The 27725-nt window shown below is 26.1% G+C and overlaps 1 protein-coding gene across 1 annotated transcript; it reads right to left on the bottom strand.

The window, feature by feature from the left end:
• Positions 1–7673: 7673 nt before the first annotated feature.
• Positions 7674–12021, bottom strand: LOC145843770 (uncharacterized). Its single transcript, XM_082950993.1, has 5 exons — positions 11236–12021; positions 10958–11134; positions 10432–10539; positions 9026–10123; positions 7674–8782 (listed from the first exon to the last, which is right to left on the bottom strand). The coding sequence occupies exons 1-5, from the start codon at positions 12014–12016 to the stop codon at positions 8532–8534; spliced, it is 2415 nt and encodes an 804-aa protein (XP_082807119.1). The 5' UTR covers positions 12017–12021; the 3' UTR covers positions 7674–8531.
• Between the last annotated feature and the right edge of the window lie 15704 nt (positions 12022–27725).

The following is a 27725-nucleotide window of genomic DNA, read 5'->3' as shown; positions in this document are numbered from 1 at the left end:
ATAAACCAAGTTGGAAAGACATTTATAAAGATTTTTTTTTTAAATAAGTAATAATCATTACTTTAAAGTTGATAACATTACTTAATTAAGTTTATTCTAAACTATTTATTCACTGTTTTTATAAAAATACAGATTTTAGCTGAACTAATAAAACAAACTCAACAGATTAGAAACATTTAACAGCTTACTTTTTTGGTTTAAAATTTTTAAATTCCAAAGTTTAACAATACTGCTTTGAATTGAAGCTTTAATAAAAATTGTAAAATTTAAAAAAGTATTACTTGTTACAAAAAGTATAAATAGTTGTCAACATTTTTGTTTTAAATATAAAAGGAATTTTTGATTCAAAGAAAGATTAATTGACTATTTGTCTTATACAAATTTTAATCGTAAACTCTACCTTAAACAAAACTTTAACTCATAGGTTGTTTTTTATCTTGGCTAATCAATTTATTTCGAACGCTACGGTGTACAAAATTAGTTGTACAAAAAACAAAGGTAACATAAAGTTATAATTTTTTTAATGTTTATCAAACACAAGTTATCTTGAAAATGTTTTGTTTTGCTTATACTTGCTAAAAATTATAAAACGAAACGCTTTTGGATCAAAATTTTTTAAATACAATTCGAAAGTAGTTTTTTAGGATGAAATATGTAATAAAGTCTTCAAAAAAATTTAGTATCTATTTATTTTTTGAATCAGCTTTTAAACCTTTTGAACTTTTTAGTATTAAGTTGTCGGTTTAATCAGGTTACAATGTTTTTTTTTTGTTAAAAGTATTTTATTTTGAATAATACACTTGTTTTAGCAATTAGAAGCAAATAAATATTTTTCTATTAATTATTGTTATGCTTCTAATTTGATAATTTACACTTAACGCTATTTATTTAGTATTAATGTGGTTATTATACTTATTTCTAGCTTATGTATTTTAATTTTCTGCTTAATAAATAAAACAACTTTTAAACCAATACTGTTTGTACATCGACAAATAGCTTTATACTACATGTTTGTTTGAAAAAAAATGTTCTGTAAAATACTTATCTTATGGCAGCAAAACTTAATATTTTGAATTTTTTTTAATATTTTTTAAATTTTTTAAATCTCCTTAGAGATTTTTATATTTCATGAGCAGGGAAAGCCGTCAGTCTCACAAAATTAATTCCGTACTAAAACAGCTGTTTTGATTTTTCGACCAACTTATTTAAATGTTTAGTACATAGTCCATTAAAATTCACATTCGTGTAGATACTGATAATACTTTCGTGTGAATAAAATTTAATAAGGAGTACAAAGTTTTAGTTATCAAGTCACCATTTTAATACAGTTTAACATCATTGTCCACGACTGGAACTTAATAGATTACTATAGATGAGTTTAACGCTTTACAAACGATTAGAAAGCTGTTTTAATCAAGAAAAATTATAAATATTTTTTCAAAAACATGAAAATTTTCTAACACAAAAATTAATTTTTGTGCATACTTTTAATAAGACTAATATAGGAACAAATAGCTTTTTTTTAATTTAATTTTTTGAAGTTAAAAATGCCATGCAAAACATTTTTATTTAGATCAATTCTTTGATAGATCACAACATCTTTAAAAATCAGAACAACTTAAGAAACCTGAGACATAATAACCGATATAAGTTTATGATATAAATCAATTTAATTTTTTACACGAAAAATTTCTTCACTAAAATAACTAAATGCATAAGAATTGCTTGTTTTGAAAAACCTATTCTGTTGCAATGCTATCTTTTTCGTATGCTTTAAGGAATAAATTATTGATTTCTAAACTATCTATAAACTTTAATTTATAAAGCATTAAATGATTTTAAATCATAACTACCTATACGTTGCTTATTTCTACCTAGTTCTTTCAATAAATAAATTGATTTTTAAGTTTTCGAAATTTTATAAAAACGTTTTAGCACTTTTGTCAATAAGTTAGATGGTAAAAATTTTTTGCCAAATAGTACTTTAAAGAAAGCGGTATAGGTTGAAAAATTACAGATAAGTTTAAAACCTTTTAGTAAAGTAGTAAAGTAAAAAAGTAGTTAAGACCACTGAAAACATAGACAAAATTAAGTTATAGGTCTTTGGTTAACTAAAGTTAAAGAAGTCAAAAGTAAAAATTTTTAAAATCGTCAATTACTGCTTAAAAATATTTTCTAAAACTTTTCAGTTTCTTTTCAGTTTCAAAACTATCTGAAATTAGTTTTGTTGCTTAATTAAATTTGTTACATATCATTGGAAGAGTTACATATAAAAAAAGTTTGAATAAGCAACTATTAATAATAATCATTTCTTACAATACTTCTCTTTAAGATAAAAAACAAAAAAAAACAATTAATTTACATAAAATAAGTATTTATATTAAATATGTTGATTATGATTTATTTAAAGTTTGTTGTTAAAAAGTACTTAGTAAAATTAATGATGCTGAAACTTTTAAATAATTTTAAGTTGCTAAAAAGGTATATAATCAAACTAATTAAAAGATGTTTTTTTTAAATAGTACAAAATAAACTAAAATTTTGAAATTTGCTGTAATTTTTAATTAATAGTTGAAATAAAATACATGTTAATTATAAGTTTTAAATATTTTCAAATTTGATGTTGATATTAAACAGCTCAGTTATTTTCTGAAACATGTGTTTTATTCAAATCCATCTTTATACATAACTAAATGATAATCAAACTTAACAATTTAAACTATCGGCATATTTCTAAATTAAATTTATGGAAATAAAACACAGTACTGGACTTTATAGTCGTTACCAGCTTGAAAATGATGAAAAACCTTAAAAGCGCAGTTTGACAAATAGTGAAACGACTGAACTTTCAAATAGTGTTACGGAGAAGTTTCTGTTAAAATGTTGGTAATTGGATGGAAAGAAGAAAGGCAAATTTCGCAAAGTCCAAAACTGCACTTGAAGCTAACAAAGAACTGGTGACAGGAACAACAAACAGGCGGAGGCGATCCGGAGAAATGTTGCGAAAGAGAGTTAATAAAATTATAAAATTTGTAGCTTCAACTTCAATTGATCATTAAAATACATGCAGCCCAAATTCAAAGTTCGAGTTCTGATTAATGACAAACTTCAAAACGTTTCATTGAAGTATGGTGAAAAAGGGACTAAAAAGTAAAGCTACCATCGAAAAGTAGTAAATGATATTTAAAAGCTTCCAACAATTTTAGGCAGAGAAGACCGAAGAAGATTCAGTTACAAACATGATAAAAGTTTTCAAAACAAATGTGTCTTGAAAACTGAAATAGTTCTTGGAATTTCTTGCCGTAATTTCTTAAGTATGTTACGAGCTTTAAAACAAAGGTGTCATGGCAGACCTGCTACAATTGAAAGAACAGCCGGAGTATTCCTGGAAACACACGATGATCTGAAAAATCAATATTTTAATTACGATTCAGCACACAGGAAATCGGTGAGCATATTGGAAGAAATGTGTTCTGCAATCAGGAAGTTTATTCGACCAACCAGGTCCACTTGCAATCAAGCCCTGCTGGGAGAAATCTTTTGCTACGGTTGGGGCTTAAATGTTAAGTTACTTATATCTTTGTGTATATATAGTTGATTTTTTTTTTTAACAATAAAGTTTTCAATTTATGAGATGTTCTTATATTCAGCTGCTTAATAATACTTGTATATTTATAAATGTTTTGTGTTAGTTATAAACTGCTTTATATATTAGATCGTAGTCCTATGTTTCACTCAATATAAATAGTACTTAATTTGTAAACAATACCTGAAAATTATTAAAAAAAACATTAAACTTACTGGCTTAAATTTGTTCCCTGTAGTAAGAAATAAATCACTTTATTTTATTTACTTTTCGTAGGAAAACTATATGTACTCATCGTTAAATAAATTTTTAATAAAAGTTTAGTAAATTACACAACTGTATGTTTTTTGTCAACATTAAAAAAAATCGGTTACTTATTTTAAGTTTGCTTAAAAAAACATAAGCAATTACAATAAACATTTAAATGTATTAATCTAATTTACAGATTGTTACAACGCATCATTTGAATATTAGCTTAATATATGAAAACATTTATCAAAAATTAAACGACAAGTTATACACTGAAAAAAAAAAAAAACATTAACTTACATAATAATAAAAAAAGCCACCCCCTAAAACAAACAAATTTACCCCCAGGGACTGTAGTTAAATCCTCACCCATTACTAAAGCTTGTCGTGCAGTCATTAAAATAGAAAGAACTTTACTTGTATTAAACTTTGAAAAAATTGTCGAAGTAGTTTATTATTGTAAGGGCTAACAGTGATCGTAAAAAAGATAAAAATCTAAAATAAAAAAAGGTTGAAAGAAAAAAATATTGAAAATAAAAAAACAAAAAAATAAAAATAACTTACCGACCTAGGGTAAGGGTTAGGGGTAAAAGTGGTAGTAAAAAAAAATAAATTATGAAAAAAAAAACTAATAAAAAGTTGAAAAATAAATAAATAAAACTTAACTCGTGCAAAATTTTCTGCTCGTGCAAAAGTCTCTTCGTGCAAAAATGACCCTTCGTGCAATTTTAATCCTTTATGCAAAAGTGTCTTCGTGCAACTTTGTGCACTCGCGCAATTTGTACGCTCACGCAAATTTGACAGCTACCCGGGTTTAATTTATGACAAGAAACTTAGATTTTTCTACTGTTATGTTTAAACTATAAGGTAGTTTGAAAATGTACATATAAAATTAAGCACTACAGAAGTTTAAGTTTTTTGATTCAAATATTTTTAAAACACTAAAATAATTAAATGGCGTAGTCAACAAACTTTGTTTACAAAAATAAAAATTTATATGTGTTTAACCAATAAATTTTATAGAGTGCAAAATAATTTTACATTTTAAAGAAGGTTTGATTTATCTACTAATTATTCATAAAAATGTTTAGTTTAGTAAAAATATTTTTCTTACTTAATGTTAAAAATAACGTGTAAAAAAGTGTTTCTGTTATTTGCTATATTGTATTTCAAAATTCGTACAGAAATAAAAAACATGCAAAAACTCTTTTTATGATTTTTTTCCTTTTAAGCCTAATTGATAGATTAATATCCAAAACTATATACAAACTTTATACTATAGTTTTGCTTATTAAGCTTAAAAAATGCTTAAAACTAAAACTGGTCAACGTACGCCAATAGGAATCAATTTATTTGCGAAAAACTAATGAAATAAGCTTTACTGTAACAAATATTTTAGAAGGTACTTTTATTTCGCTTTTTAGTACACAGTATTGTTTTTCATGTGATTACTATATTGCAATTTATTTTAAAAATTGACAAATAGGTACGTTTCTGGTAACTTAACGGGTTTAATCTAACAACATAGACGTCGCTTTGCTGAAACTTTGTAGAAATATATAAATTTTATTTCGAAATAGTTCAACTATATAATAGCTTTTGTGAAGCTAGGGGTTCTAAAACTTATACAAGTTTAAACTTAAATTTATCAAGAGAAGACCCATGATGTAAGTTTAAGAAATCATAGTATTTATGACACCTAGGTCTACAAAACACAAAATAAAAATAACAGTTTTATTTTAATAAATATAAAACTCAAAACACCACAACAACGACGCGCAACAATTTATGATACTTTATAAACTTAAAATTATAAATATGTTTTTAATAAATGTGTACAACTTACCAAGTTAAAACATTTATTTGGATTAGTTTTTCCACAGGTTAGATAAGCTTCCTGTGCTTTAGAAATAAAAAGTCAGGCTTGAAAAAAAGCAAAATTTTGATGGTGTTTAAGCTCAAATTTTAATTTATTAATTAATTTGCAAATTCACATTTAAACTGCTTTAATTTAAATTATTTTCAAAGGCTAAATAAAAATACACAAACTAAATCACACCTACTATATTAAGTATAAAGTTTAGGTTACCTAACAACTTAAGCAATTTAAAGAAAATAAAAGTTAATATGAAAAATTAAATTCGCTTATAAATAAAAATTTTTTCATTATTTAGAAAGTACAAGGAATTTTTAATGCTTTTTATTTTACTGAAGTAAATAAAATAGCATCTGCTTAGAAAAACTTTCATTTACGTAAATTGTTATAGTTAAGAGTATTAAAAAATGACTTTTATTTGTTAGAGTTTTTTCAGTTTTCTCATATTATTAGAAAAAAAATACATATTTTTTATAGTCAAGTATGCACAGATTTTTTTTAGTTATTAGTGTGCACAGCTTTTAAAAAGGTTAAAGACCACTGGCCTATATTAACATTAAACAGTTAAAGTTCAATGTTTTAATGTTTTAGTTTAATGTTAAAAGTTTTGAATTTATACCATTACTACCTAATTAACTCAGTAGATACGTTTCTGCAACACGTTCGGAACAAATTTAAAATTTTTACTTTTTTGATTTTAAACCTTGATAAACTCAGTTCCGCTTCGTATATTATTCTAATAATTCAATCTAATTACCACAAACATTTTAAATAGAAAAGATCGAAGCGAAAAATTAGAAAATTAAATTGCAAACTGTATTTTGTTTTGTACAATTTTGTTTACATAGTAACTTTCTTTTATTAAAAATTTTTAATGAGCATACCTTTCATTACGGTACTACAAATGTAGAACAAACAGTTTATACTTTATTTATTTAAAGTTTTTACTTAAAAACAGTGTATCTGACAGTATGCAAAACGAACTCTTTTCAAAAAAAGTCTTTATATTCCAATTGAAACCAACATGAATATTTTCATCCAAAGCAACAAATGTTTCAAACACTAGTTGTTTCAAACTTGTTTAAGAACCTCAAATAAAATGAATACAAATGAGAAAATAAAAGAATGTCGATCAACTAGTTTTTTATATCCGTCAACGCTGTAAGCTTTTATATGAAGTGTTGTTTAAATAGCAGAAAGGGTATTACTAAAAAAGTTGAGGGTGTTTCAATACTTTGTAAAACAACTAACATGTTTACTCTTATTTTGTAAAAATGTAAAGCGTGAATTTGTGTGAAAACAAAAGCAGATTAAGCTTTTGTATAAACAACTGCTGTAATTAAAATTAGAGATTATTTTATTATAAAGTGGTTAAACAAGTTTATCTTAATTTTTTTTTGAAAGTTATGTAACATTATTTTGTGTTGAAAAGTATTGAATTAATAAATCTAAATCTTAATATTTAATATGAAAATATTTACTTGATCACATAACTTTAATAAAAGCGTATAGATTTTTTTAAAGTATAAATTATGAAAATAAACTATATCTTTGGTATAAGGTTTCTAATTTAGTTTATGCGTGAAAATAAAATACTTAACTAGTTTAAAAATTAAGAAACTGTAAAACTTAAAAACTATTTTTATCATGGTATCAGCAAAACCAACTAAAATTATGTGAAAACAGTTTTTGTCACATTGTAACGCTTATTTTTGTACAGTCATAAAACTTTAAAGATTCTTATAGCGTTTTGTTACAGTTATACAAATTCAAATTTTGTTTTGCCTAAGTTCTTAATGTATAAAATAACAACAAAAAAGTTCACTTTTTGAAATTTTATCTTAATTTTCTTGTAAACTGTATGCTCAGCAAAACTGTAATTTAAAGGATCAATAATACTTAAAAATTTAATTATTTATTCTAAAAGTTTTCTTAAGTTTACATAAAATTCTACCTAACAGATAAAATTGTGTTTTGTGGTTTATTACATAAAAACTGTGTTAAAGTTCAAGACACACAGATAATGTTTTTGCACGTAAGTATTAAAAACAGCTGAAATAAAAGACACATATTAACACGTGTTGCTTCAAAATACGAATTATGCTAGCACAAAAATATAAAATAAAAGTGTCGTAAAAATTAAAAACTTAACAAAAAGAAAAGGAATTTTCATAGTTTTTACAATTTAACTCAATATATAAAAATCTAGATATTTAAAACGTAATTAATGTCAAGTTTTAATAAATTTAGCAGTGAAAAATAAACAGTTTGTAAGTGCAACAATGTTTAATGATTATTTAATTGTGCTACATTTTAAGAAGTTTTGTACAAATTAGATAATTCGTACCATTTTTATAAATTTCAAAAATAAATGTTAAGTTTTTGTGTACATAATACAGTCGAAAAAATTATATTTTCTTTATATACAACGCTTAAAAATAAAAGCTCTTAAGTTAAGTATATTAGAATTAGTAGATGATAAAATAGTGGTGAAACAATACTTAAAAATATATATCTGCATAATTTGATGGTAATGTAGAAATGAAAAAAAAACTTTGATGTTTAAAAAGTTATAACTGATAACAATTAATTACGAAGCTTATTCAACTAAGTAACATTTTTGTAGGATGAATTAATTTGATTGAAATTATATTAAAACATATTTAAAAAATTCTATTGAACGGTTGTTTTAAGTTAACATCAGCATTGCAACGCTGCTTAAATAATATCAATTTTTAATGCCTAATAGCTTTGGGATAAAAAATAAAAACATATTTATTCGTCATAAAATATTTTACAAAAAAACTTGTTATGACATCATCACTGCTGCTTCCCGTAGCTAGGCAACAGCTTGTACCCGTCCCCGAACTTGCTTCTCCCTGACGCCATTCTCTGCCCCTTGTCCAGGCTCCTGATAACCGCCCTGCTGCACAAGTTCCACCCCCCGCAGTAGAAGATCGTGAAGATGACGAAAATGCCCGCGGACAGGATGAAGAAGTGGTGGAGGTCACGTGACGACTCATCTTCCGATGCCAGATCGTCGATATCTTGCTCCAAGTTGATTATTTGGTCTGTGATGGAAAAAATGTTAATAACGGTTTAGTTTTTGTATGTTTGGGTGCTTATTGTTTTGTGTATTTTTATTATATCGTCTGTTTTGAGATTGTTGTAGAATACTAAGCGAAAAGTTAAAAAAGATAGGTTAAAAAACCACGATACACGACAAATTGAAACTTTGTAATTATTAGCAGATACTTTAACAAATAAAAATTCATACTATCTTGTAAACTGATTGAAAAAATTATATGAAAAACCTTCCAACTGTTCGCTGATGCCTTCCCTGTCCTCACCGTAGGTCTCCCTCCCGTTGTAGTAGCTCCTCATGTCCCCATCTCCCGGCTCGTAGCTCTCCTCATTACCGTTGTACTCCTCCTCTTTCTCATACACCTCCTCCTTGTCTTCACCGTACTCATCTCCGTACTGTTCAGCTCCCTCCATCTCCTCTTCCTTCTCAATCTCATTCTCAAAATTTTCTACCTTCTCCGCGTAGTCTTCCCTGTCGTACTGCTCCTGGCCTTCGTACTTGCCGTAGTCGCCCTCCCCGTACGAGTCTCCTTCCTTGCTCTCGTAGGAGTTTTCAGTGTTTTCGTAGGAGTTTTCCTCGGGGAGGTTTGCTTCTTCGCTTTCGTAGGAGTTTTCGTAATTTTCAGGTTCGATTTTATCTTCGTAGGAGTTTTCGTAACTTTCAGGTTCAACCCTGTCTTCGTAGGAATTTTCGTAATTTTCAGGTTCAACCCTGTCTTCGTAGGATTCGATCTGTGGACTCGTGTACAAACTTCCCTGGTTCTCATAAGACTCGTCAGTATTATCAGTATTTTCATAGGAGTTTTCCTCATTTTTGTAAGAGTCTTCATTATTTTCGTATGAATTTTCTTGGTTTTCATATGAATCTTCTTTGTTTTCGTAGGAATCTTCCACAGCAGCATTATCAGCGATGTAGGAGTCGACATCATTGTTTTCATAAGATTCTTTCTCGGGTTTTTCTTCCGCGTAATTCTCACCGTAAGACTCATCGTTCACCTTCCCGTAATAATCTTCAGTCTCTGTTGTGTTACTGAAGTAATCGGTGGCGTTCGCGTTTTCATAGGAACTTTTCTCCGCTTCGTAGGAATTTTGGTAGTCGTCAGAATAGCTCTGATCCTCTTCAGCGTCGGCGTTGTCCTCCATGACGTCATTATTCACTGTGACGTCAGAATAGTTACCTTCATCCTTCTCTTCGTAAGTGTCGACGTTGTTGTATGCGTCAACAGCAACGTAGTCGCTGGTTTCGTTTTGGGGAATTTCCTGATTTTGAGTTAGTTCCTCGCTTATGAGTTCTTCTTCTTTTTCAAGTTCCATTTCTTCGGCGATTTCTGTTAAAAGTTTGGATATTTTCAAATTTTTAAGCATTTTTTTTTATGTTTTACATATCTTAAGCTATTTTTAGTTCATTTATAACAGTTTTATAAGTTAAGGATAGAGTTTAACACGCTTGGCAACTTCAATATACAAAAAATTTATACACGTACCGAAATACAACAAGCTTGTAAATACGTAGAATTTGTAGTACGTAAAATTTTTTTGAATACTTAAAATTAAGACGGATTCATTAAAAGTTTGACTTACTTCGTAAAATTTCAATGCTGAGCACCACTTTTCAAAAATATTTAAATTGATTTACCTTCTTGTGTATTATCCCCATAACTGACTTCCTCGGCCAATCTTGCCGGATTCTCCTGATCCTTATCGTATCCTAATAACTGATGGTATTGATCCTCAACTAGATTTTCTGTGTAAATTTCGGTTTTCTTAAATGCTAAAATAACAGTTTTAAACAATCAGTACTTAAGTAACATAAAAATATATTGTTGTCTTTTTTTTTTGTTTTTATAAAAGTTGGATGGTGTTGCCAGAAAGTATGCTCATCTACATGTAGGCATTAAAAGAATTTTAGTACACTAAAAGTGTTAAAAATATTTCATTAAATAAGGGAATTTTTCTAATTATTTTTTAAATATGACCATCCCTATTTAATTCACGACATAAGTTTATTAACATTAAGTTTGAAAAAAAAGAACAAAATAAGTGAAAGATAGAAAGTATTGATACGAAGATGTTTTATATTTAACCTCAAAACTGCTGCTACAAGTTGTAAACATAAAAATTACTGTAACAAACAGTATTATAACAATGTTTATTTTACAAACCTCCATCTACTTCTGGGTCTTCAATGTTTTCGACAACAGCATCTTCAACAGGTTCATCAACGACAACAGCTTCTTCATTAGTAACTTCTTCACTGTCAACATATGATGTTGCTGCGTCACCGACAATTGAAGGATCTTCAATTACCGGTTTAACTGGAGCTTCTTCGGCTGCAAGACCTAAAAAAAATTAAAGAGTTTTAATTTTCTAATTTACAATAGTTAAAACTTTTCAAAATAATGTTTGACAGGTATATAAGAAACAAATTCTAACAACAAACCTTCATCATTGATTACAACGTCTTCTGTTTGAGCTTTCTCTGGTTTATCCTCTGAAATTGTTTCGTTAAACATCAAATCGTACTGGACATCTTCTTCTGGAGCAACAGTCTCTTCTGAAAGGTCCTCATCTTGGTTGGTCTCTGGAGCTTCTTCTGTTTCTACTGCATTTTCCTGCTGCATGTTTTCGTAATCCTGCAAGTTCTCGTTCAAGTTGTTCTCGTCGTAAGGAAACATTTCCTTGTTCTCAGAAATTTCAGGATCATTGATCTGAGGAGTTTTAACTTCAGAAGGATCCTGGATCTCAGGAATCTCTGCGTCTGTTTCCGAGGGATCCTGAATTTCAAGAGTTTCAACTTCTGCGGTTTCTTCCGGCTCTGTTATCTCAGGGTTTTCAATGTCTGTTTCTGAAGGGTCAGAGATTTCAGGATTCTGTACTTCTGTGGCATCTGAAATTTCAGGGTCTTGAACTTCAGCTTCCGGTTCTTCGATTCCCGGGTTCTCAACCAGAGTCCCTTCAAAAAACGGATCCTGAACCAGCGGATCCTGAATTTCAGGTTGATCTTGGTCCATCGGATCTTGGACTTCAGGATCTTCAATCGCAGGATCTTCGACGATCGGGTCCTGGTTCATAACATCTTGGCTCGGTACTTCCCCCAACGGGACCTGCAGCATTGGATCCTGGATAATCTGGTCGTTTTCCAAGTTTGGGTATTCCTGGTCCCCAATGGGTGCGCCATTAGCGATTAATATGATTGAAAACAATATCGTTAGTTTGTACATTTTTATAATCTGGAAAATAATTGAACTGTTTTTTGAATATTAAAAACAATTAAGTATAACATTACGACTAAAATGTTCAACTTTACTTTTTATTGAAAAAAGTATACATAGTAAAAAACTTATGTTATCTAAACTGTAAATAGTTATAAGCTTTTAATTTTAACTGTTTGAGTTAAAGAAAATTCACTAAAAACAGGATGTTTTATTAACAATACTTAAGATTTAATTATTGCATAGTTTGTCAAAAGCTTATTAGAAATTTACAACTTTGTATAGCAAACAAGTACATGTTTTAATGTACTATATGAAACTTTTCACAGATTTTTTTTAGTATAATTGTTAAACTGAAAAGTAAAGTTTTATTTAGTATTGTTCATTAAATGTATTAATGCATGTTTAGTGTAAGTCGTGAAATAGTAAATCAGTTAGAACTTATAACCTTCTAAGATATTAAAGCTTATTAAAAAAAGGGTTGAAAATATTTCTGAATAGAAACTTAATGATCATAAATTAGATTTCGGTTAAATTTTCATGGTTTAACTTTTATTATTTAACGTTTAAATATTTCTGAATAGAAACTTTTCATAATCTCTCTATTCATGACCTTCTTTTTGTTATATAAACTATATAATATTCTAAAGTTAATGGTTTTCTTTATTTGTTTAAATAAGTTATATTATATTTATATTAAAATTTAGTTTAATGTAGTACTAAAAAAGTACTATTTTCTCATACAAATTATATAAAACAGACTATGTTATAAAGAATAAGACTGAACTACAAGTACAATAAAGTAATAAAAACTTATCAAATACAGTACAGTTAAAATATCTTTAAAAAATGTTTTGTTTAAAAATGTGTTTCACAATTTTTTTACACAAAAGTTCCATTGTTTATACGTTAACTAGTAAACAACGATGTAGTATATTATGAAATGAATTAAACGTTTATTTTTTGTCTCAATTAAAATCTGAAAACGTTGCCTGATTGGAACAAAGATCGAAAGAAAAGTTCAAATTGAAATAACTAATGTAACAATTTCGTAGTTTGAAAGCTATACTTTATACTATGTTTTTAAACATTAGCTAGTAGAAACTTTAAAAGTAATTTTCAGTATAAAAACTCTTGAAAATATTCACTACGAAGTCGGATAAAAACGTTTAGATAGTTTTAATATAAACGCTGTACATAAAGTAAACAAATTAGTTTTTAATGACTTTAATATAGTTCACTTTATTTATATAAACACCTAATGCTATACTTGCTGTATATTCTTTAATATAAGTTTATAAAACACTTTGAATTTTGACTAAAATAGTTTTTTTTTGTAGATAAAATTATAAAAACTGTAATAACTTTTAAAAGTACGTTTCTAACCAAATATAAGTGTCTCTACCTTTTTTTGTTAAAAAGTTTTCTAACAAAAACAAAACTTGATTCAATAAAATCAGACTTCAAGTATAAAACTGCTCAAGTATTTTTTTGTCGCTTAAGCTTTTAATTTGTAGAAAGAATAATATCTTATACAAAAAAACTTTACAAAGTTATATAAAAGGCATAAAAGTAAATACAAATTTTTTTGAGAGATAGTAGTAAAAAAGTACAACATTTTATAATGTCAAAAAAAGTCACAACATTTTATAACATTAAAAAAAGTTCTACGATAATTTAGAACCTTTAAATTTCAAGTATTGACTTTCTTTTTACTTTTCATATATCTTATGTAATGACGATAAGAAAGGTCTAGTGATTAAAGTTTTTATTTTTCTATTTTAAAACTTATTATTAAATTTCAACTTTTTATTTTACTAACTACCTATTCGTAAAAAGAGCAGATACAATAACAGCTATTACTGTTTTGTTAAAGAAATAATTTTACTTAAAAACAACTCCAATGTTACAAGGGTTATATACTGTTCAAATATACTGTTGATATAAACTTTCTTTTTTCCATTTAATAAATAAAACTAGATAAAAAATATTTATACTACAAAGTTATTTGCACTTTAGCTCAAAATGACAGCGTTATCGTATTTCTAAAGATTAACTAACAAATAACAAATGTTTAAACAAATATGTTAGTAGCTAAAAAGTTTATAGTAAAAAAGCATTTCAGGTGACTAAAGATTTAAGCTAACAAAACATTTTTTAAGCAGAGGCATAATTCAATAAAACTTCCTGATATATATAAAGAAATTTTATAAAAGTTCAAGCTACTTGAATTAAAGGAACTAACTTAAGTATTAGAATATTAAAAACGTATTTTATTGTATTAAAGCAAGCTTCGATGTTTCACATGACTAACCTACTGCTGGCATAAAAATCAAAAAAGTTTCACCGTAATCTTACCACAAAACCAAATTTATCAACGTCATAAAGAACTACCTGTATGCATACTTAACTGAATGTAAAAACTAAAATTTGATATTCATAGATTTTTCTAGAAAAACTTTAAGTTAGCTTAAAAATAAAATTAGCGTAATTTTTGTTCATTGTAGTTTAATCATACTTGATTCTTTTGTTTTCGACTTAAAACTTATGTTTTCAAAATTTTTATGACATTAAGTGTGTTTTTTAACGAAAGTAAAGATAACCTATGGTCTACAAGTCATTATTACAAATTTAAATAACCACAACAGAGTTTTATGTAGTTTAGGGAAGAAAAATATAAGTTTTAGAACTTTTATAATAGTTTGTCATAATTAAGTTCAAACTTTGTACAGCATTTTAGATAAATTTTATATGTCAAAAAAAAAAAGTAAGTAAAAAAAATTGTATAAAGGAAGTAAAATTTGTTGAAGTGTTTAATTTCACATAGAATAAAATTAAATAAAATTTTAAGGTTAAAATATAGACTATGAATAGGTAAAAATTTAAAAGCTGAGTTAAATAAAAAACACAATTTTAAGTGTCAGCTATTGTGTTGAATGCAAGATAAATTTGTTACTTTTGACTGTAAACTTTGATCTATTAAAAAAAAAACTTATTAGGTGCTTTATAACAACAAAAGTATAAGATTACATTAACTTTAACCTAAAAATATATTCTTCAAACTAAAATTCAGGACATATGGTATTTTCAAGTCTTAAAGCGTTTAGATTAAGAATTAAGTTTGAACTTATTCGAAGATATACTTTATTTAATTTAAAAACTTCGTAACATATGGCCAACGTATTAAAATTAATATTTTGTCTTTAAACTGTTTGAAAAATCAACCGTGGTTCAAAAATTATTATTAAATAAATATTATCAAGTAGTAATTATTATTAATTTTTAAGTTGTCCGCTTAAACTGAATGTTTAGAATTAATAACAAAAATGCTAATAAACAAATCTGTATAAGTTTAAGAAAAATACGTCATTAACACCTAAGTGTTAATGTTTGTTCGTATAATAAAAAGTTATTTTATAATTATTGCTTAAAAAGTGTATTAAAACAAAAAAAGGTAAAAAATATATATTTTAGATAGCTACCTATAAAAGTCTTTACTTGGTAAATTTTTAAAAAATACATGCAGCTCGTTTTTCTAGTCTGTATACGTCATTTAGTTTTATCTGTATAACTTTGAATGGCTCAAGTTTTTCCAATTGAATACACATACATGAATACAATACTTTGTGTATGTTTAAAGTAGTGATGTACCGGACCCACAATTTCGGGTCCGGCCGGACCCGGATCCGGACTTATTTTTCCAATTAGAATCCGGCCGGAACCGGATCCGGACTCTTTTTTCAAATTAGAATCCGGCCGGAACCGGACCCGGACTTTTTTTTCAAATTAGAGTCCGGCCGGAACCGGATCCGGACTTTTTTTTCAAATTAGAATCCGGCCGGATCCGGATATTAGACAAAAATGGCAATATCCGGCCGGACCCGGACCCGGATAGTGAGTCCGGTACATCACTAGAATAAACTAGCCTGAGTCAGAATGAGGTTTTTAAAAACTGAAACAAAAAGAACTTTAATCTAATAATAAGTAAAACAGCTAGCAACAAGGTTTCCAAATTTAGGTGTTATTTAATTAAAAATCTGAAATCAAGTTATTGAACAAAATACACTAGAAAATTACAAAATATTGAAAATTTGATCAGTTCAAACTCATTCAAAGTCTAAAAGAAAACTAGCCTGAGTTTTTATAAAAAAACTAAACTAGCCTGAGGCAGTTCAAAATTTTCTAAAATTCCTAAAAATTTTCAAACTAGCAGGGTTGCCACTGTTTAAGTCAATAAAACTAACTAGAGTGAGTATAAACAAGCCTGAGTAAGAATGAGGTTTTTAAAAACTGAAAAAATTACTTTAATCTAATAATCAGTAGAACAGCTAGCAAAGGTTAACAATTTGGTAGTAAAGTTGTGGACTGATTGTGGTACACTTAACTTATTAGTACTACCCATCATAATTAAATCCTACCTTATTTAATTAATATCTAATAAATACTAAATTCCAACTGAGACTACTTTCTATAATCAGACACGACAGTTTTGAACGATGAACCTTTTAAATAAAACACAACAAGAAATACTAGCATATACAAAATTATTAATTACTTTGGTAACACTTTAAAAACTGGAAGCTACTTAAATCTATATCAAAAGACTTTAAACAAATAAACTAAAAATTAAATAAAAATTTTAGTAAACAAGAAACTGTAAAATTTTTAATAAACTATTATTCTATAAACCTGGCTTAAATATTTAAACAATTAAACACCTGTTGAAATATTCACTTTTAAAACAAAACTACTTACAATAAGCATTCACAAAAACGTCCAAGCTATTTTGTTGCTTCAAGCTACACACCAAACTAACTAACTGCTTACATATAAACTGCCTGTCATGTTCTGATGTTTTGTTGCATCAGTATTTAGTTTGAAACATTTCGTCATATGATTCTCATTGGCTTGTACATTCAACCGTATTTACCCTAAATATTCTCTGAGCTCAACTTTAAACAATAAATAATGCAAGTATTCATTCCAAAGTTTTCAATTTTACAACACACGTAGAGATTTGCATTTCATGAAATGTTAATTTCATAGTTTAAATGTAAACAAATGTAAATTAGTCACGTGTACAAAATGAGCCAATCACGGTAGGTGTTTAATTTTAACTGACGAAAATAACTCTTAACAATTTACACAGGTTTTGTTTTTGAAAAAATTCTTTTCAGTATGCTCTTTTTTATTAACTAGATTCTAGTCCGGCCGGATCTCTGTTAGGATCCGGCCGGAACCGGATCCGGACTTTTTTTTTCAAATCAGAATCCGGCCGGAACCGGACCCGGACTTTTTTTTCAAATTAGAATCCGGCCGGAACCGGATCCGGACTTTTTTTTCAAATTAGAATCCGGCCGGATCCGGATATCAGACAAAAATGGCAATATCCGGCCGGACCCGGACCCGGATAGTGAGTCCGGTACATCACTAGTTTAAAGCAAAATGTATCAAAGTTAAATAAAAAAATGTTTGATAACTTTTGGGACTTATTTCAAAACAAAAAGGTTTCAATCTAAAGAACGTAAAATGTATACAAAATTATTATCTATCTTAGTGTAAATTGACTACAAAAAAGATAGTTTCTATTTTAAAAAGCACAGTTATTTTAAAGAACTATTTTTTTTACATAACCTTTTCAAAAGCATAACTGAATTAAATCTTTTCAAATAAACACGCAAGAAAACCTAAAGATCTCCATTTAGTTGCTAACAATAGAAACCTTAGCTTTTTATGGGAGCATTTCATTATACAACGGAAAATTTATTTGCTTTATATTTTCAACTCCTTTTCTGCAAACAACATTTCGTTCTACAATACATAACGCCCTTTTCATAAAGTAAAAGAAGTTTCTAGCATAAAAAATGTTTATGAAACTGCTAATTCTACTTCAAGCTTTTTTTCAAATAGAGCAAAAGAAGTCTGATCAATAAATTTTTTTATTTATTTGCTAAATACAGCTTAGAATCGTTTCATATAAATGTACAAAACTATAAACATATTGAATAACTTTATAGGCGTACTTCAGTTGTATCTATACATTTCGGGTTTTATTTAATAACAAACATATAGTTAATTTTTAATTCATTTGTTCTTAAGTATAAAAAACGCTTACAGTTTATCATCAAAAATAAAATAGTGCATTATAGATTGTTAAGCTAACACTTTTTTTTATAATAAAATTTATTTGTGTCGAAGAAAACTTGATATAACACATTTTTGTGAAAATCATTTCAAATAAACCACAACACCAGTTTTTTATCTAAAGTAATTTTTTTAATAAAAAAATTGTTTTAAAGCTAAATGTGTACTCATAACTTACACACCTTTAATTGGCATGCTGTTTAAAGTAGAGACAGTTATTAGTAGTTTTTATAAGCGAACAAATTTTGAAATAGTAAAGTAGTTTTAAATTATAAAAAACTATTCAACTCGACATTAGAAGTTGGCAACTTCGAATTAATTATACAAATCAAAAAAATATTTCTTATCCCAAATAAGTTTTTCCAACGATGAACTGAAAATAAAAACTGTAACTTGTATATGAAACTGTATATAGTTCAAAAATATCCAGATTTTTCATCCTAATAATAAACTAAAAAAAATTAACTACTAACTTTTTTTAGTTAATAAAACATTAATTCTCTGACAGAACTAAGTAAATATAAAAAACCATTTACATATTAATATTGTTAAAATGTACTCATCTTATATGCTAACTATGTGAATGCTCAGTTTACAAACACTCAACACAACTTCAAATCCAAAAATACTCAGATTTTTCATCGTAATAGTAAAGTGACAATAAAAATTAATAACTAACTTTTTTGGTTAAAAAAACATTAATTCTCTGACAGAACTACTAGTTGTTAAAATGTACTCATCTTATATGCTCATTTTACAAACACTCAATACAACTTCAAACGTAGTATAGTACTAGACTAAAAACAATTATATAAAAATTTATACAAACTTATCAAGTTATGATCCGAGACCATTTGAAGATTTAAATCAGTAATATACTTAAAAATATTTCTTTATTTTTCATTAATTATAGATACTAACTAATTAAGCCGTAATAATCCAATTGCTGGCTGTTTAAATAACTTCTATTCACATTCGTTTACATACTAAAAACATGTTAATACTAATACTTTAATACCACAGATTAAATAAAGCCAGGTTATGGTATGTTTCTAAGTAAATATAAAAATCCATTTACATTGTAAAAAAATTAAACACTATCACTAAGTTTTTATAAGCTTATAAACTAAATTTAAAATGTTGAGTTAATAAAAACAAAAACAAACTTATACTACTTCAAACAAAAATCCAAAAAAGTTCTATCCAAGTTCAAACTTCAACTTATGTTAATGTTACAAACTTTCGATAAAAACTTTTTATTAATACAACTGTCGTCAGCGGCTTCACGCTTGGATGATTTCACAAGACAAAAGTAAACATTCCGCTTCTCTCGTTTTGAAGTTCTCTCGTTTTCGTGAAAGTTCTGTGTTTTTGCTCGGAGCTAAACTTGAAGCTTGTTTGACGGGAATTCGTTTCCGTGATTAATTAGATTAATTTTTATTGTCTATGAAATATTTTAAACTTAATGGTGTTATGTAAACAACTTTACTAGTTGTACATTTACTGAGAGTACCAAATAAAATATAACTGCTTGATGAAAAAATATAAAACTTTTAAATTGTGTGAACATTTCTATTTTCTATGAATTGGTATTTAGAGGTGTTACATAAGAGAATCATTAAAGAATTCTTTTAATGAGTGTAATTGATAAAACAAGTCTACCTGACTAGATAATTCAGTTTGATTTTTAAACTTAGAAAACGTTATATGTTTTGGAAAAACTTTAAAGATTTTTTTAAATCAAACAAATTATATCGATTCTAATACTCCTATAGGACATATTCTACATAGATTTGAAAAATTATGGTTTAATAAAGTAAAAATCAAAAACCTGTTCTGTCTAGAAAAACTTAATAAAGCTGTATTTTTAATTTAAAGGTTTTAATTTGCAGACAAACGTTTTTCTATACTTTGTGTTTTTTTTATTGGTTTAATGTGTGAAACCTTTTTTTTTTAGTTTGTATAGTTTAACGGAGATTATTTTTTAATTTTTTTTTATAATTAGATAAAATTCTATTTAAAAATACTTGAGAATATTTGTTAACTAGGTTCATAAGTAAAATCATTATCATCTTATAGTACCGTTTGCAATTTATTTATCTATCTCTAACCCAATCTTCAAATGTGTACTTTAAATTAGTAAAATAACTAAAAATTCAAATAAGTTTTACAATTAAATATTGAACGCAAGTAGTTCCAAATAAATTTCTATACAGTTCACTTTTTTATGATAAAACAATTTCATAACCAATAATGTTTTAAACATTTTCCTGTATCAAACTCAAACACAAGATTTTTGTCATAAACATACTAAAATAAATTACTTCTGATAACTAAAGTTTTGTCAAATACAATTATTAATCAAGTATAATTAAAAATTCATACTTTAAAACGGTTTTTGATGAAAAAAAACTGTTCTGCCTATATGTAATTACAATTTTTAGAATAGTTTTTGTCTGAATAAATTTTCTTTTTAAGCATTATAAAATTTTTCGTTGTTCTTGTTAACGAATTAAGCTAAAACTTTATTTTTTAAGCATTCCCACTTTTAAACAAAATTTCATAAGTTTTGCTTTGTATTTACATTAGATTGTTTTTATTGATAGATTTTACAATTGATATACATCACATAGCCGTTTTACTAGATGAACTTTGTATTAACAAAACTGAGTAAGGAAGCTGTGTGGTAAAAACTTCTCTTATCATGTGAAATTTCCTAACTATTATCTGAATATAAGTTTAACTTACTTCTAATATGGAAAGTACGTATAAACATATTACATTATTTGAATATAATATGAACATAGTACTTTGTTTTCAAGCTACGTGAGTTGTTTCAGTTGGTAAAATTAAAAGTTTTATTTTATAATATAAACTGTATTTTTTGTCCTGGACAAGACCTAAAAAGGTATCCGTAGTGCACAACTCGATAACCGAAAGGTTCTTTGTACACCGAGTCCTGGAACCAAATATTTTTAAGCGTCCTTTTTTGTCGCTCAGTAGGAATCCTTGTTTTATCATGAATTATACTTTAACTAAGTATTGAAACGTTTCAAATATAAGAACAAATGTTTAAAACACTTAAATAATCATATACCTTTGTTAATTGTTTTCTAAAATAAAAGCTTGAATGTTTATAAAAGAACAACACTTTTATAGAATTATTTACTTTATGTTTTAAGCTTAAGTATGAAAAATAAAAAACTTGTGTTGTTTGTTAAATTTATTTTGATCTTTTTCAAATACTTTAATTCCGCTTTATGTGGTTTAGCTTTTTACAGTCGCTAGGAAGGAACATATAAAATATATTTTTTACGTATAAAACTTTGTAAGTAGACTTTTTATTCGGAAAAAAATTAAGTTTTTTTTTACTTGAATCTTTGGAAATTATATAAAGGAAAGTTAAAATACTTACTATAGTTATACTTTATAGTCATTAAATAGATATTATAATAATTTTATGACTAAATACTTATTTTTTGTAAAAATAATAAACCAAAAAATCTAGTTTATTAAGTTTACTTATCTACAGTAAAAAAACTAAATAAAAACTTTTGTAAAAATTACCATCTACGAATTAGATTGTTTACATCAAATTAAAGTTAAATTTTAATATAAGTTTTAAAAAATTGCATATGTTTAGACAATTTAATAATTTAATTTAATTTTCAGAAATGCTTTTAGCGAACTAATTCTTCAAATTACTATTTGAAAAAAAGAACAAATTTAAAAACGTATATTATAGGCAAAATTCACTTAATAAAACTTTATTTAGAAACTCTGACAATAAATTGTTAATTTAAAAAAACATAACAAATTTTGATAGAACAAGTTTTATGTGTATAAACGACTTTAAATGTTGTTTTTTAATTTTAGTTTAATCGATCTAAACAATTATACTGTTATTTAAATTAATTTTTTGCTAACACTATTAGTAGCTAAAGTCTAAATATAAAAAAAGGTAACGTGTTTTTAAATTTTAATTGTATATATTCACTGATTTTAAGGATGCACTTTAATGTTTTTATAACGATGATTCATGTTTATAAATACCTATTTAGTTAACTTTCGAAATACAATTTTGAACTTCTACTTATAAGGTACGATATTAACTTTTGTTCATACTTTGATCAAATTTCCGAAATTTAAAGTTACTAGTGTTTATCTAAAATTCAGGATGTCACTTATTTCTTTAATTTTTTTATGTTTAACTTTTGTGAAACCAATTAATTTGCAAACGTTTGTACTTAAAACTTAAAAATTTAATGTTTTATTTGCGGTTGAGCTTTATTATTAACTAAAACTGAACAAATATCACAAGAAAAAAAAAACAAAATATAAAAACATTTTGGTTTAGAACGGACAATACAATAAATACATCCAGGAAAGTAAGTTACAATAAATATTCATTACATTCAATACATGAATTTGCAAGAAATTCTAGCAAACAATGTTATTATTCAAAATATGTATTTTACGGTAATTAGGTACACAAATTACCTTAAAGCTAGTTCCTTTTGGAAGATAATAGCGATTAGAAGATGCTTTACAACTAAGGAAAAAAGATTGTTTCCATAAGTTTTGTAACGCACAAGTATTTAAAACATATATGCTAATTTAAACTGCAACTTAAATAAAAACAGGCTAATGATACTCTCTTTTTTCCTATGAGTACTGTTAAAATGCTAAGAGTTTTTGTAATGATTGGATGTTAGAAAGATGGTACGATCGTTTTAAATGTAACGTTATTATAAACCACCTTGATGTTAAAATTTTATTGATTTATCAGGTCTAAATTTCGACTTTGGTAATCTTTTATACCAATATTTATTTTACTATGTCACTAATTTATTTTAGTGCATAAAAATCGATTTGAAAAACCGAATCTACTGTAATTATAACTTTTCTGTGTGATTATAAGTAGAACATATACACTTTAGATTCAATTGGATCAAACCTCTTCATTATCATTTAGTTGTTTGATTATACTTAACTGTTTTAGTTTAAAAATTATTCGCACTTTGTTTAGATATGTATCTGTAGTTATTTAAAAAAACATAAAACAAATTATTATTTTTTTATCATACTTGATGTTTTTGAATAAATATTGTACATAAAACACATTTAAAAAATAAATGTTTTCAAATATCGATTTAATTTATCATTTAAATAAAATAAGCGTTAGAAGCAAAATCTACTCTTTCCAAACTTAATTTGTTTTTAATTTAAACCCGTTTTTCATATTATATTTTAGCGATCATAAATAAGTTTACTTTAATTAAAAATGTTAAATAAAATTTTATTACAATCGCATAAAAGTCGATTTAAACGTAAACCCTATTTTCAAATTTTGTTTTACTATGTTTGAAATTTAATTTTTAAAACAGTCTCAAAAAAACTAAAGTACTTCTTAAAGCGTACGACAAAGTTACCAATACAACAGAATAGGTTTTCAAAAACAAATATTTTTATGTACCAAAACAATTTAGTGACGTACTTAACAATTTTTTTATATAAATTTACCAAAGTTCAATTTTAAGTCTGCTTAGCAGGCAATATTCAAACGGTACGAAAGTCTTTAAATATGCACTAGCACTACATTTTCAAAGATAGTTCGATCTATCTGCTAATTAATCATTATTCAATTGTTTTGTTGATAGATTTTACGTGTAAAAACTTAGAAAATTTATTTAATTATTAAGATTGGTTTAACTTACGCCAAATATTTCTTTAAGGCATTGGTATTTTCAAAGTTGGTGTGATCTACCTAATAGTTATTTATTTAAATAACTTTCTCAACTTACTTTATACTTAAAAAGTAATATGTTTTACAGAAACTTTCATAACATTTATCGATGGACTTTTCTTATGCCTTCATAAGCATTAAATTTTTTTTTATGTTTTTGTGAAAAATGTGAACAAACGATTAGTACATACTCTCGACTTTTTTTTAAATAGCTTTTGAGAAACTGAACCTAATTATAGTACACTATTTAGTTAGTTATAGCGCAATATTTTTTGTTATCCCAACAAACAAGGTGTAAAACAAGCTGTATGTAAAAATTTCTGCCGTAAAATAAACATTATTAAAGAAATATTTGGTAATCTGTTGTGTTTTTGTAACTTTTTAAGAAAAAGGAAACAGATGTTTTATTGTTTATTGAGTTTTTACATTTTACTAAACACAATTTTATTAAAACAGCAAGTGTTTACTTTAATTTATTGGGATCAATAAGTTTTAAAATTATTTTTTAAATGATAGTAAACATTAAATATTCTTTAGTAGTACAATATGATTATCTAATATAAATAAATAATTATACCTGACATCTTCAGTTTGTTATTCAGTTGACAAAAACAAAAACATCTAATACATTTCTGAAAAAAATTCAAATATAGTTATAAATTTTTTACTTTATTTCAGCTAGAACAGGGTTTAGAATAAGTCAATTGGTAATGAAAGACATTATCCGGTTAAATTAAGTGTTTCAACTCTTTTTTCAACAAGTAAAAAAGTCAATATAAATAAAAATGTTATTTTGATAGCAATAGCAACAACTAATCTTTATTAGCTTATATCGTATAAATCTACAACATTATTTTTATCTGGAACATACTGCTTTATACTCATATATTTGATTCAAAGTATTAAAGTTTATCCAAAGCTTCAATTCCTTTTAAACAAAAACCTTTTTTATAATACAGATGCTACAGAATCCTTATCTTTGAAGTTTTAGTTATAGCTATCCCAAAATACTTTTACAATAAATTTTCTAATTCTGAACTATATTTTAAAGCTTTCTTAGAAACAGATTTGGTACATAAGTTTATGAAATTTATAAACTACCAAGTACAATACTTGAAAGCTAGAGAAATAACAACAACAATTTATACAGTCTTAATTCGACCGACGCACGTTTTTCTTTGTTAAAACTAAGACAGTTTTACGGAATTATGAATTTTTTTTTTAATTGTAGTTCTGAACTATGTTTTATAACTTTATTAGAATTTATGAAGTATAAACCAAAACTGTAATCAAGTAATACTTACAAATAGAAATGAGAACATGATGTTATTAGTTATCAATCTATTGCGACCATGGATTATACTTAATAAATTAAATACACATATCCATTCTCTTTACCTTCTTCTTTTTTCTTTTTTGAAAGTTTAACTCGGAGGTTCAAAAATTAAAACAAGTTATTGTTATTACAATCCAACGAATGTGCTTCCTTAAGATCTTTATTAGCAAACTATTAGCAAGTAATTTTCGAATATTTAAAGTTAGAAGTACAGGTAAGAAAAAAAAAATTTTTTGCTCTGCATAACAGCTGTATCAAAGTGTCAAAGTCAACCTTTAGTTATGGTTTAATTTTTGTTTTTAAAGTTTTTAGCTTTAGTTTTTTTTCAAAACGTTGATTAGCAATATAATGTTTTTAGAAAACAATGTTTACTAATAGAAGACTAGTAAGTTTAAAGTAATTGTAGTGAAACAAATTTTGTTATTAACACTTAATGCAGTTTTAATTTAAAAACTTTCTATATATGTTTTTTTAAATATGACTCAAAAAAATACTTAAGAAAAGCAAAGATATTTCCGAAAAATTACTGCGAAAATTTTTATTTAGTTTAAGTGTTACACAATACATATACTTAAGTCTTGATTTTGTTTGTAATTTGAGTTCATTTGTAGGCAACTTCTTTGCTCTAAGAATAATAATTCCAACTTTATTGTCACTAATAAAAGATTTCAATATGCTGCCTGTTTTGAAAATGTGTTGGTTTATATATTTGGTAATTAATCATTGCAAAAATGATACTTTTGATGTTCTATAATCTATACCGTTGTGTTGTCTCTGTCGTATTTGTTAAATTGTGTAAAGTTTTTACTTTTAACTACTTTTTTAATTGTTAATACGGTTAACTTTGATAACTTAGTTTGTCTTTAAATTTGACTGATAAATTCTAACATTTTCCAACTTTAAATGAAATTAATTTTTTGTGTTAATTTATCGTTTACGTCTCTTTTTCAGTGTAAGTAGCCCAGGCCCCAGGTTTTGATGTCTGAGTCTAGTGTTAGACAAAAAACTTAAAATACCGAGTTAACACTTTTTATTAATTAAAAAAACAAATCATGTAATAAGTTTATGTTGGAATTTAGTTAAATATTATGGTACAGCTTTTATTTACCTAAAATATTCAGAAAGAACCAAAATATTACAATAAAACAGGGGTCTGATTGTAGATATTACGGGATTACCCTTTTTTTTTGCTGACTCAGCAAGTGTGTAAACTTTTAACTTTAACAGATACAAGCGAAATTTAAAAAGCCAAAAAGTACAGCAATTATCGTAAAATATTCTTTTATTCACAAAAAATTACTTATTATAAGATATAATATGAAAATTATTATTCATTAACTTTTTGTTTTTATACAGTTTATTAACTTTTCCACCTAATGTGAATCTTATTTTTTATTAGAACTCAAATTCTGAAAGATTCTTCTCGTTTTATTATGAAAGTCCCTAATACGAAAAAGACAACATCCAAGTAGTAAATTCAAGTTGATAAGTTAGAATAGATTTTGGGTGGCAATGTCTTGGAAGCTTTCCAAATTATTCTCAAATAAGTCATGTATTATTACTACTCATACATTGCTGAAATTAACTTTAATAAGTCAAAGTATGAATTTTTAAGTTCTAAGTAATTTTTTGGAAACAAGGTACATTGACTAAACTTTATAGTGTTTAAATTCTCTTTCATTCTGTTTTAAATAGCTTATTAATTTCAAAACGTGGAAAATCCTGGAATTTGACAATTTATGAAAAAAAAAGTGGAATATGAGAAATTGTGAATGAATCTGGAATTTGAACTATTTTTACATGTGAAACAACAAAATTTTGGTTTAGATACAAAAAGTCTATCATAAAGATAAGTTATATTTCTGTAAAGTAGAACTTATTTATTAAAAACAAATTTAAAGTATTTAAAACAATTTTGTTATGTTATCATACCATTTAAGACAGTTTTCCTAACATAAGTTTAATTTTATACTAAAAATAAACCAAAAATCTTGTATTTTTTTACCTGGAAAAAATTCAGGAAACCTGGAATAAAATTTTCAGGGTTGCCACTTTACCTGGAAACCTTGAAAAACCTGGAATTCGACAATTTAGACCAAAATAACCTGGAAAAACCTGGAATTTGAGAAATTTTGAAAAAAACCTGGAATTTCGATCATTAAACCTGGAAAAACCTGGAATTTTTAATAATTTTAACATTTTTAGTACTAAAATTTCAATTTTACACAAAAAATCTATCATATAAATAAGATTTTTTGTCATCATCAAAATTTATTTATTAAAAAACAGATTTAAAGTAACTTTACAGCATCTTTTAAATGTTTTTATACTATTTAACACAGTTTCTTTTATAGAAATTAACTTAAAACTAAAAATAGACCCAAAAATGTGTACTTTCAAAAACCTGGAAGATATTTATAAAATGTCAGTGGCCACTCCGATTTATTTACTTTGCAAAACAATACCAGTTGTAACAAATGTAAAATGATTTT

The sequence above is a fragment of the Thalia democratica genome, chromosome 9 (assembly GCF_965202585.1).
Source record: "Thalia democratica chromosome 9, ktThaDemo2.hap1.1, whole genome shotgun sequence".
In the NCBI taxonomy this organism is placed as follows: Eukaryota; Metazoa; Chordata; class Thaliacea; order Salpida; family Salpidae; genus Thalia; species Thalia democratica.
Note: the sequence above shows the minus strand (reverse complement) of the source record. Positions and strands in the feature narration are given on the sequence as shown.

Excerpts from the sequence above, each read along its gene's own strand:
- LOC145843770 (XM_082950993.1), bottom strand. The coding sequence starts at position 12,016 with ATGTACAAACTAACGATATTGTTTTCAATCATATTAATCGCTAATGGC. Across the intron at positions 10,124-10,431 it reads TGGGGATAATACACAAGAAG|AAATCGCCGAAGAAATGGAA; the intron begins GTAAATCAATTT and ends AACTTTTAACAG. Across the intron at positions 8,783-9,025 it reads CATCAGCGAACAGTTGGAAG|ACCAAATAATCAACTTGGAG; the intron begins GTTTTTCATATA and ends TTTCCATCACAG.